This window comes from Montipora capricornis, chromosome 2 (assembly GCF_036669925.1).
Source record: "Montipora capricornis isolate CH-2021 chromosome 2, ASM3666992v2, whole genome shotgun sequence".
In the NCBI taxonomy this organism is placed as follows: domain Eukaryota; kingdom Metazoa; phylum Cnidaria; class Anthozoa; order Scleractinia; family Acroporidae; genus Montipora; species Montipora capricornis.
In genome coordinates, this window is record NC_090884.1 from 10844757 (window position 1) to 10857256 (window position 12500).

The following is a 12500-nucleotide window of genomic DNA, read 5'->3' on the forward strand; positions in this document are numbered from 1 at the left end:
TCAATTTGATTTGGGAAGCATCAAGTGTGCTTGTTTATAGCGTGTTGCTTTCATGAACAAGTCAGAGTTGATTTGATGTTAACTCCAAACCTATTCTCGTTTGATGCATCGTTGGTGAACACAACCATAATTTTCACTAGCTGCGCCAAAGTCCGCACGATTTGCATCCAATAAAACGCAATTTAAGGAAAAGATCCATGAACATGCCCAGAGACAAAGCGCTCGCCCTTGCTAATGTCAGGGCAGGTAAAAGTACCCGCCCTGCTAGTGTTTTAGTCGTTTTTTAAAGTGTGCGCTTGAACCATTGAGGCAAAAAGCGTGTAATAACGATGATATTCTTGTTTTGGACCCTGATAAAACGAGCTTCTTTTCAGCTGAAGAAAGGAGACAAAGAGTCGTGGCCAAGAAAAATGACTGATTTTTTTTTATTCCCTTGGAGTACGGTGACTAATTGAAATGGCAACAGGAAATTTCTTAGAGCGGTGACAATATAGCTGACCCACGACTCGGAGCCGTACAAGAGGGTGGTAAGAACGACGGCTATGTACACAATAAACTTGGTGCCTTTCTTCAATTGCTTGCTGTTCCAGACTCGTTTGTACAGTCTGCCGAAAGCCAGTCTGTTGTTGACCATCCCCATGTAGGTAAACTGATGGACCGTCGTCTCCTCTGTCTCACTCTCAGCTCTGGTCTACTTCCCGTGGTGCTAGCTGGTGGAGAACTTCTGTCTTCTTCAGGCTGACCTTGAGTCCGAAGAGCTCAGCAGCCTCTGCAAAACATGATGTAACGTGCTGCAGGGTTGTCTCCGTATGGGCGAGGAGGGCAGCATCGTCGGCGAAGAGAAGCTCTCGGATGAGTTGCGCCCGTGTTTTGGTGTGGGCCTGCCTGGAGTCGCCTGCAATTTATAGTTATATGTAGCTTCAACAGTCATCTAAGTCGTCATGAGATGACTTGGCCTTACTAAATAAAGTTAGTAAAGTATCGATCAGTATAGACTATGCGTGATTCTTTATTGGAGGAACACTTTATTAACCTCTTAGTAACCGAGCGCGAGCGCCGTATTGGGGAATATTGGCACGAGGTCGTGGCAGAACGGACCGAGCGCAGCGTGGAGGTCCATACAAAAACGACCGAGGGGAATATTAATGGGGAATATTGACCCGAGGTCTTGGCAGTACGGACCGAGCGCAGCGTGGAGGTCCATACAAAAACGACCGAGGGCCAGTATTCCTCACTACCGTCGCAAGCAAGTGAGGTTAGTCAGTTGTTTATTATATGGTACATCATTTCTTTGAGCGATTGGACAATTTTCTGCTTGGTGAATGTTCAGCGAACTTTGAACGTTAACCTTTTACATGTAAAACTAAATTTTGCTTGCTATAATTGTACTGTTGTGATAAAATAAATTAAATTCCGCGTTTTAAAAATTTTTTTGTGTTTCGCTCAACTTGAATTCCCGGAAGAGAGAAAAAAATACGGAAAAGACCGTTTCCATGGTAATGGTCCGCACTGTAAAATCCCGACCTAATCAGTATTAGCCAATCAGATTTCTCCATTTAGCCAGAGAATTCCGTAGGACAATGAGTAAGATGAGAGCACACCTTAAATCTTCATTATCACTTTTCAGTCATCGTAGAACATGAACGAGTTCGTATGGTTCCCTTTTTACTCGTGGATATATCCACGAGTTTTGGTGAGGTTCTTTATGCAAATGTGTCACTCCTGCGTAACCGGAAGTTCGATCTAATAAGCCAATCACCAATCAGGATGGATAATCACAACACAGCTTAGAAAGCTGATTGTGCGCCGCCATTGCTGTTGTATGCCGCTTTTATACTTAAGTGTTTGAGCACCTTCCGCTGCATTTAGAAGCAAGAAACGGAAGAATTAAAGAAATGGCTTTCTTCGAAGGTGATGCAAAATATTCTGAACAAGTACAGATTGATGCAATTAGTTGTGCACCGCCTTTCACTGACCAACGCGTAGACTTTAATATGTGTAGAAATGGAATCGACAGACACAATGTGAGAAGACAGTTCTGTTCATCCCCTAAGCTCACGGGGAATAAATAAATTCCATTTGGAAGGTGACTGCCATTTGGAGAGTAACACCGAAGCTATCAAAGTATACCAATGTTTATCAAAGCTATCACGAAATTCTGCAAGCTATGCAAATCCACATGAATACAACTTGAACAAATCAAACTGATCCAAATCCATCAAATCCAAGCAATCCAGAACATATCAGAGACCTACATATCAGAAAAGCATAAAACCATTTAAGAAAAGCTATGCAGAGCTTAATACTAAACCAAACTGAAATTTGTCAAGGTCAAGACTCTATTAGACATTCCATGTCAAAAGTGATTCAGTCTTTTTCGTGATAAGATAACACATGGCCCTGAATATGTATGCACTTGCTGTGATCATTTATGGTTCAGATCATCTGTTTCTAAGTGTAACAGTATCAAATATAGTGATAAATATTCGCAAGGTTTGTTGGAGGAATGTATAACTGGCACAAAAAGTGTTAATATTACTGAATGGATCTGCTCTACTTGCTAAACCTGATGACATTAACAATATGACCTGGCAACAAAAATCAGACCTTATGCTAAATTACCCTGTCATCTGTGCAACGAACTTTGAACACATGGTACAGCTCTTTATAGGGGATGTGTTAACGAGTAATCTTATCCCTATTGGAGAAATGGTATACTTATTTCACAGGGTTGAATTCCAGCAAAGGGGATTACCTCACATACATGCATTATTTTGGGTATCTAGTTGCATACGAGAGCCCACCGTGCTGTTACACAATTATCCAACTATCAATGATAATGCGTAAAGAAAACATCAGCCTGCCAATTTTAAACAATCGCGGTAACTTTTATATCCACGAGTAACGACAGTGGCACTTTGATTACTTGTTCACGTTGATCTTGTGCACGTGAGAGTTTTGGATTGCTCGTCGTCTTGCCCCACACATTCCCTGGCTTCATCAAAGGTGAGCGAGTCTACATAGTCGATGATAGTGGACTGATAATAGAGAAATCCTTGTTCATCCATTTCGATCATGCGGTTTTTCACAACGGTCTCTGTGAAGACCCCCAGCCGGCATATTTCTTTGGCATTGCTTTCCTTCTCTGTGTCTTTTTTGAAGGTCATTGGATAGAATGGCTCTTTCCAATAACTTTTTTGTAGCAGAAGTTACATCCTCCCCACAGTAACGCGTATTGCTTCATGCCGCCGGATGACTCATCTTAGGCAAAATGAGAATAATTCCCTTGGAGCACATAAAGACGTTCTCTTTCTCTCCAGCTGCAGTTGCTTCCGGGTCCTTCCTTGTGACCGTGGTCCCTGGCGTCACTGGGATTTGACACTGTGGCTGTAGTGGCTGTAGTAGTGTGGCCCAGTGGTTAGGGCGCTTGCCTTGAGATCCGGAGATCCCGGGTTCAAGACCCGCTCTGACCACTCGTTGAATTTGATCCTGGTAGTCCCTGGTTCAACTTCCCAGCTGCACTTGTAAATAGCCAACTGGTTTGCCTCCGACCAGTTGGGATTCCTAACAGTTGTAGTTGTAGTGTTCTGTTGTTTCGTTGATTCATTGGCCCTGAAAAGCCCCTATGGGGAGAGGTCAATTAAGTATGTATGTATGTATGTACCTGTATTATGTGCAGTAGGTGTAGTGGCTGTAGTACGTATATCAGCTATAGTATGTGTAGTATCTGTAGTAGTTGTAGTATACATACACATTGTCGCCCGCCTCCATGCAATTTTGCTGACTGAAGTTGGTTTTTTCTTTGTTTGGAACAATCACAAGGTTTGTTTTGGTAAGCAACGAATATATAAAATTATTAAATTCTCAACCTCGGATAATGCAATTCTCGTGCTCTGATTGGTTCACTCAATCTCGGTTATCAGCTCATATACGTTAGTTTGACCTTATATGGTAGATGATTGCGCTTAGCGTTGCTAAACTAAAAACGTTTACGCCAGAAAGCGAAATTTCTTTCGGTATAAAGCAAAACAAAAACGTTTTTGTGGAAAGTTTGGATCACTTTCGAAGTTTAGAGATACGCGAAAAGGTAAGAAATGTTTTTGTGATGAGCCCGCGTCTGTCTGACCACGAGGTATTACACAACATCGCATCTTCATCAACTTTTTTCGATTTCGCAAGGATTTTCTCGCTTTTTTCGCTCGTATTTCGTACTTCTAAACTTTTGGAGTTTAAGGAATTTAATAAAACAATTATTCCATTCGCGCTTGTTGGATATGAGAGTGGTTATAGCTAACTCGGCGCTACGCGCCTCGTTGGCTATTTACCATCTCATATCCAACGCGCGCTCATGGAATAATTGTTAATTATTAAATAAAATTTAGTGCTATACCAAAAGGTAGCAAAAGGATCAAAACGCCATCCCGCCAGTGATATTATTTTTATCCACCCCTTGTGATATGTTTTTGACCAATCAGATCGCAGTATTTTTATCGGTATTATAATTTTTTGAATAGTTGTTATTCTGGGCCGGGTTCCTGAAAGGTGTAATAACTCTATTCCAGGGATAAATGTGCCTTATTCCAGGCACATTTATCCCTGGAATAGGGTTATTACACCTTTCAGGAACCGGCCCCTGGTCTTTTTGTATTGAGAACGGGATGTCAGTTGACGATGGCGCGCGCAGCAAAAATATCCATATTAGGTCATATTAGAGTAGGATATGACGTTCCCTTTTTGTTGCTAAATCAGGCTATTGTGCAATTGTCAGGGATTGGGGTAAAGAAAAAAAATTGTTGTCAGTTTTCATGTTTGAAGAAGAAGACCATTACGTACGCAGTCAATTCGCTTATTGACGACAATTCGTTACATAGTATCTTTCATAATTCCGCTTCGGAATCTGTGATCACCTCTGAAAAAAAAAGAACATTTCGACGAGTCTCAATAAATGAGGAGACGACTACACGAGAGAGAAGGGCACAGAATTCGACTTTCCTTCTCTTCAGCACGTTGTCTGGTGACTGTCTACGTTTGGCGGAGATTTTGTTATTGATCCGATCCGATCCGATCCGGTCTGGTCCGGCCCGGTCCGGTCCAATCCGATCCGATCCTGATTTTGCCAACGGCCGCCTTTAAATTCAATTTATTTTCCACATTTTCACAGTGTTTTGTTCCTGGGATCCCCCAAACTGTTTCATGTTCCCTTGATTCCTAAAATATTTGGTTTTGCTAGTGTTATCCACTGGATAGTGATTTATCCGGTCGATAGCACAATCCACCATTGCAACAACCGAAACCGAAGCACCTCCAGCAATCTAAGCACCTCAAGTATCTCAAGCAACCTAAGTTTCCAAGCTCTTCAAGCAACCCAAGCGTCTGAAGTAAGCTAAGCAGGATTTGGTATACGGTACAATATCTGTTGCCATACATAACGTACCTAGTGAAATTGAGTTACAGTTTCTTGGAGAACGCGTGACGGAGAACGTGACGGAGCTCGAATGAATGCAGGGATTTGGTCTCTAACTGTTCAACTTCAAAATGGTTAAGCCCATAAGGAATCCAACCATTCAGTTTACCAAGGTTAGTTACAAGGATCGAGAGCTGCATAGCTGCCATTAGGGTTTTTTTGAATTATTAACGAGGCAGCGCAGATAACAATACAGCCTTTGACGGGGCTTATTCAGGAACGATTACAAAGAAATTCAAAACGTGTTTGGGAATGCAATGGAAGTGTTCTTCACTTTATTAACCCCATTCGTCCTCCACTAAGGGTGTGTGTACAAATTACTTCAGTATTTAGAATAAGATGTAAAAACTTTAAGTGATTGCTGGCCTAATGTTCTATCCTGGGCGCCAGAGGAATTTTTTTTCAAGGTCGGAGAGAACGCTCAGTGATTCGAAAAATAGCTCTGGTGGCACGAGCCCGGAGCCTCAGTTCATGCAGAAATGTCAGTTCAAATTTCCCGTCAAACCAGATTTAACCCACCAAACTGGCACTTCTTTTCACCACAGGTACCCCCAGCTCTAATGCATCTATCAATGTTACGCCCGAGGGGGGGGGGACCCCGGGCATATGTGGGGCATTTGACTTTTCACAAGAATTTTTGGTCAAAAGCCCTACCGTGGGGCCCAAAAATTTGATCAAATCAGATCAAATATCCCCACCACTCAACACTGTAGTACAAGATTATTAAATATTTGCTTGACGTACCTTTCTACATACGCTTGTGATCTTTAAGAGAGGCATTCTCATAGTCAATGCATAGAAAATATTGAATAGAATTCCAATGCTCGATTCCCTGACAAAAAGCGAATCGACATTATCAACAATCCACACACTCCCCACAAAGTAAAGTGTTCCATCAATTTATATTGAAAATGAGTAGTGAGAAGATGGCCACCGCAGACGAGCAATGGGACGATGTGACTTGGTCCCATTCCTCCACACAAAAGAAAGCAAACGTCCCCACCCTGGGACCCAGATTCTTAGTCAAATTCCTGAGGGTGGGGAAGGCAATAGAGGTCAAATGCCCCACATATGCCCGGGGTCCCCCCCCTCGGGCTTAACCTTGATAGATGCATAAGTACGTTTATGCCGCCTTATAATTCTTGCTGGGTTGCCATTATGGCAATCCCAGTCGGAAAATGGGTAAAATTTCTTTGTTTATTTATTTTATTTTTTATTTTTTCTGTGTCAGTACAAGTCTTGGCTGTCACTCCCTGCTGTGTGGTTTCTTTGTGTATACAGTATTTTGTTAGGTTTGAGGGGTAGGAAGAAATGGTGGACACAGGAGAACATTTAAATAACCTGCAATGGCGTCAAAAGTCATTGTAATGCGAATGGCATTTTGGTGTGTCTTTAAACAAAATATACCCTTACGGAGCTCAAAAATCGAACGTCAATTGAATAAACAACACAGGTGGTGAAAAATAAATATCTGGAATCTTAAAGCGATGAGTAATTGACTTTGACAACAATCTTTCGCCCGTTGAGCCAAAATCAAAGTGAGCTGTCTTTCTAATATTTTGCCAAGTGTATTGTTATGTACATCACTGAAACCAAATGGAAAATTCTCTGGTAACTTATGGGTTCAAAAAAGACAGAGAAGGAATAAACACCTTAAGTGGATCTGTGATCTCTGTTGTCTGGCTATTTGTATCCGAGCTGCGAATAATTTCCTAGCTGGCGCTGGTCAAATTGTGCGGTCAAAGCTATTTTTGCTCAGACATATATCATATATATCCCAGTATCACATTTGTGGGTACTACTATTGCTTCAGTTCTACGTCTTATATACAGTTAGAACTTTTATAAAGTTGATGAAATTGACTGAGGCTTGCAATCTAGTTGATTTTCATTATAATACAAGCTAACTGATGTGCATTTACAACAAGTAACAAGTACCTTTAGGGGCGGGCCAGAAGTGATAATTGATTTCTTCCCTTTTAGTGGTAATCTAAACTTACTGCATTTTTGCTTCAGTAAAGTTTGACAAGAAGTTTCCAAATATTTTATATAAACAATGCATGCATCATGCGTGACAAGTAACACAATGAAATCTGCGGGCAATCGTTTGAGATGAATCGTGTATATAGGCCAGGTAAAGTTTACATGTTGTCATATGTGAATTTACTGCTAAAAAGGTTTGTTTCCCTGGAAATAAATAGGATGTTTAGTTAATCACGTTATTTATAGCTTAAGTGATTCACATTGAAATGTAGACAAGTAAATGAATCTAAACTTGCTTTCTTGTTATTGTTATTTTCACACTTACCGTATTTACCCGTGTATAATACGCACCCGTGTATAACATGCACCTCAATTTTGGACTGCATTTTGAAAAAAAAAAAGTTAAAAAAAAAAGTTAGCAGAGAAATTAGTGTGCAAAAAATTTGTTCCACTACATACAACAGTAAAGTAATCATCTCTTCAGGCAGAACTGAGGTCAATCCGCCAAGAATTACTTCTAAATTGGTGTTTTCTCTGTAAATGCTGCTTTCATGCTCACACGAGTCACACGAGCTTCGAAAGCATAAACAAGCAGGCTTTTTCGTCTCCCCAGTCCCAACACGTGGAGCACGCCAAACTCTTCATTCCTTCGGCATCAAGTCGGCCTTTCTCTTGGGCGTCGCTGATAACCCTGTGCTTGTTTTCAACTTTAGGCACCGTTTTCCTCTTGAAAATCACCATTGGTCTTAATTTTAATTCATCACCAGCATGCGCCAACAAAACAGTTGCATGACATTAATTTTCTTCTCTGCGGTGTAATGTTAATCATTTGGTTCGGCGGCGTATCGAAGATCAGTGGCGTTTTGTCCATATTTCCAGTAACACATAGTGGGTATTTGTGTTCTTCGCAAAGTTTTATAATATAACAGTGTGAAATCGGATGATCTTCAGGGAAATTAACGAGCGTTATTTATCTGGCATCGTAAACTCCGGGGAGTTTCGCGGCCATTTTGATGTTTCAGTTTATCGCTCAAAAGTGAAGGCTATGTTTTTCAGTTGTTCATTTAAACAGAAAGGTTAATTTATTAGTGGATCTTGGTCAAGCCTTTTACTTTTCAATCAAAAACCAATGTGTCTTTGTTTTTATGCTAATGAGGGACGCGTGTCTAAAACAATGGATTCCGTGTATAATACGCATCTCAATTTTCGGAGCTGTTTTAGCGGAAAAAAAGTGCGTATTATACACGGGTAAATACGGTAAATTTTGAAGACAAAGGGTGCCATGACTGACAAAGAAGGCTTCCTGACCAGACAGACGAAATGTAAATATTCAGTCAGTTTCAACAAAATTAAAAACCGAAACGTGATGGAAGTTTCTTGGCTAAAAAGTATGTTGTTTTACTCTGAAAACGACGAATGATTAACATTCTTTCCCGTAGTTCATTCAGTTGACACAAGGTGATCACATGCACCTTTGTAATTGCCTAGCACGTGATCAATTTCTTCCTTTTGACAGAACATCATGACCTTTCCCATCATTCTTAAAAGTCAGAGACTGCAGAAATTTTCATGTTTTTACAATCAAGTGTCATTAATCTTTATATAAAAACTATGCTATTTTTTTCTTCATCTGTCTTTTGGCTTGTCTTTTACTGTTAACTCCCGGCCTTTACAGTACTTTTTGGTGCAAACGTAAAGCTAAAAAATGTTTTGGCCTGTCATCAGATTAGACAGAAAAGAAGAGGAATTATGAAGCAGAAACAACATCTTCAGACCTTCCTTAGTGTGTGCAATAAATGTTTGCTTAGTGCAACTGCAAGACATGCGTGACTTGCAGGAAAACGTCTGTCAGGGCAATTTGCAGTTAGTTTTTTAATTTGCACACTGTTTATTTAAAGAAGAAACGAGTGAATTTTACTCAAGCTGAGCGTGTTTTGCTATCTTCAAACTGAATGTATTACCAAAGCTTAAAAGACTAAAAGACCTCAAAATGGGACAGGACATTACAAAATAATTAAACGTGTGAATTGATCGAAGGTGAGCCAATCGGCCTCTGCTGGCACGACATCTGCAGGGTGACCTCTCAAATGGTCTTAATGATTGACCCCCCCACTTGAATAAATTAGCTGAAATACCACTAATTTCAGTGCCTTCTGTTTTTGTGTAACAGGTACCACAGGTAACCCAGTGTGTGCTTTATGGAGCGTCTAGTTAGGCTAGGATTTGCATGGGAATCTGCAAACCCTTTTAGGAGTAGAAAATAAAGAACATAAATTGAACAAAAATGCCTTACGATGTCTTCTTGATACCTTATCAGTGTTTTTGTGGTGTACTTTGGTTGAGATATAATTATAGAAAACAAAAACAAAAACACTGGTAAGGTATCAAGAAGACAAGGTAAGGCATTTTTGTTTGATTCATGTTCTTCATTTTCAACTCCTAAACACATTTATAAATTCCCACACAAACCCTTATTACAACATGACATAAACGTTTTTAGAGCTTAGGGTACCTGTTCTCTCATGAAATTCCTGAATTCTGATTACAGGGAAGGCTCTTTACATAATTATCGGGCAAATTTAACGATATTGTATAGCTTTTAGGTTGCGTTGTCAAAGCCATTATTCTGAGGCAGCAGCACATGGACCATTCCATAAGCTTCCTCATTATGTTAAAAAAGCTTTCTTAGAGGCTTTGGTGAATACTGTTCTTTTCCTCTCAGCTTGAAGCCATGCTAAGCTGTTCAGTGCATCATTTGTTGAAAACCAATTTTTTTTATTTATTCAGTCAGAAACTCTCTCAAATGTGATGTCCAATCAGCAAACAAGTTAAGTTTTTGAACTGATTTCCTGCTTGGACCTGAGGCTCTGGGCTCATGCTTGGCCTTCTAACCATAACACCAAGACAGCAACTTGCCTTGAATGAAATGACAATAAATGACAAAACAGTAACCCACAAGCAAAAAGTTACACATGACATCTTGGGTGTGGTACATGAATTGAAAAAAATTCTGACAGCTGCAAGCATTCTTTTGAAGTTGGGGCATAATGTACATAGAAGAAGCTGTTTGGAGAGTTTTGCTCGTATCCACTCTTTGACTGGACTGTGGGTGCCGGTGGCCCTGTCGTGGAGCAGATAAAAGCTTTCTTGTTTCTTTCAAAATTGTGGGAACCATCCACTTTTTTTCCCTGTTGTGTACCAATTTTGCTCTATGGGTAGTTTGCAACCAATCCCCAGGGACAAGGATCAGAAAAGTGCAGTGTACACTTGTCCTGTGCAAAATGCTGGTCAGGGCAGACAAAACAAAACTAACAGTTTTTGTCCACCAACACGACAGCAACAACATGAAAACTACCTGTTATGCTAAATGCACCTTTGATGAGCCTTGAGATATTCATCTTGTAAGAGATGCATGTACACACTGCCCTTTTTCCCTTCAATCTCTTTCACCTGAACATGGCCTCAGCTACAGACCTTGGCAACTCTCATAGAAAATTTTGGGTTGGTTCTTTAATATCTTAGTTATGCATAAGATACCATGGGGTGGTCTTCTGTCTAGTACCGGTAATTTGATTCGTTGCCAAATTAGATTTTCAATTCATTGTTGATAACATAATTTTCATGTTTTGACTGACAGCTTTTTATTAACAATGAGTATGTGGACTCTGTTAGTGGCAAGACATTTCCCACCTTTAATCCAGTGACTGAGGAAAAGATTTGTGATGTGGCTGAAGGTGACAAAGTGAGTCCTTTTTTTTGTTTTTGATGAGCATAAGAAATTGTAGGCAGACACCCTTACACAGCTTACAATGGCTATTAATCGTGCTGCAGGTGTATAAAAGCAGAGAATAATTTTTTTTATTGTCCAATGCCTTTGCAAAATTTTGGTGGCCATCTTGAATTTTTTGAAGTAGGAGATGAAGAATTAGGAAAGATAAATAATTATTAACTACTCATTATAACAGCGTGAGTAATAAGCATTAGGAAAATCATGGTAAACAAAAGCATGGACTTTATTTCTGGAAATGCAGTGAAAGACATCTTGTTATGACATGCTTCTCGTTTGAACCCTGCCTTTGTCAGGGAACAGTTTAGCTTCACCCCCTGCCTGCCAACCGTAAATCCAACATAATGGCTCAGTGAAATGTCACAGGCAGTGATGTTTATACTTGCACAAGTTTCCTAATAAGATGTTTTCCCAGCAGGATAAAAGGCTACCTGCATTGAGTTGCATTTGCAGGTATGCTACATGCTGCATTGCATTGTGTAATGACTTAGGTAAAACTAATAACAAGTTTAAGTTAAAGGTGTTTCTTTACAAAATGTTATTAAGCATCCTCTGATGTCTTGTTTACATGTAACTATAGTCCTTGATTTCTTTGATCCATTGACTCCTGGGCCGGGTTCCCCATTGACGAGTAAAATCGTCTGGCATGAAACAGAGTAAAATACTAAGTCTGGCCGGTTTTGGCTGGTTCAGGCTTAAAAATGTTAACATCAGTCGTCATTTTATACATTCAAGTGAAGGTTTATTAATATTTTAATATACACAAGTTTAAGGTAGTAGTACTTTGTTTTTCCTTTCTTCTTGTTTCAGGCTGATGTGGACAAAGCTGTCAAGGCTGCTAAGACAGCTTTCAAACTCGGAAGTTCTTGGAGGACTGTGGATGCTTCGCAAAGAGGCCGATTACTATACAAACTAGCAGATCTTATTGAAAGAGATTTGGATTACTTAGCTGTAAGCAGGATTTCTTTAGTTTACATAGGATCAAACAAAAAATTGAATTTTAAAAAGGGAACATAGTTTTTAGTGGACTTACAATCCGGGTCAAAAGACTTCGGGACACTAAGTTTCAAATTTTGGGTGAAAAATAGAGAATTTACTGTACATGCTTCCATCGATACATGAGCAACACGTGTTCTTCTTTCACTTACCTAATCATTTTTCACTCACATGAAACAGTCATGATGCAATAAAGGCTATTGATCACCTTGGAGAATTCATATTTTGAACAAAATACACATGCATCATGAGAAATTATGTAAAGGTTGTT

At 39.9% G+C, this 12500-nt stretch overlaps 2 protein-coding genes across 2 annotated transcripts in view; one reads left to right on the forward strand and one right to left on the reverse strand.

The window, feature by feature from the left end:
- The window catches only part of LOC138038821 (adenosine receptor A2b-like), a 26642-nt gene that overhangs the window by 12253 nt on the left and 1889 nt on the right, over window positions 1-12500 (reverse strand). The window contains exon 3 of the transcript XR_011130308.1: window positions 1-895. This exon is cut by the window's left edge and continues 1246 nt beyond it. The gene's annotated coding sequence lies outside the window, so the exon portion shown is untranslated. The remainder of the gene's footprint in view (window positions 896-12500) is intronic.
- The window catches only part of LOC138038820 (aldehyde dehydrogenase 1A1-like), a 17727-nt gene continuing 10695 nt past the window's right edge, over window positions 5469-12500 (forward strand). The window contains exons 1-3 of the mRNA XM_068884879.1: window positions 5469-5577; window positions 11084-11188; window positions 12044-12184. Coding sequence (XP_068740980.1) covers window positions 5536-5577; window positions 11084-11188; window positions 12044-12184 — 288 coding nt within the window. The 5' untranslated portion in view covers window positions 5469-5535. The remainder of the gene's footprint in view (window positions 5578-11083; window positions 11189-12043; window positions 12185-12500) is intronic.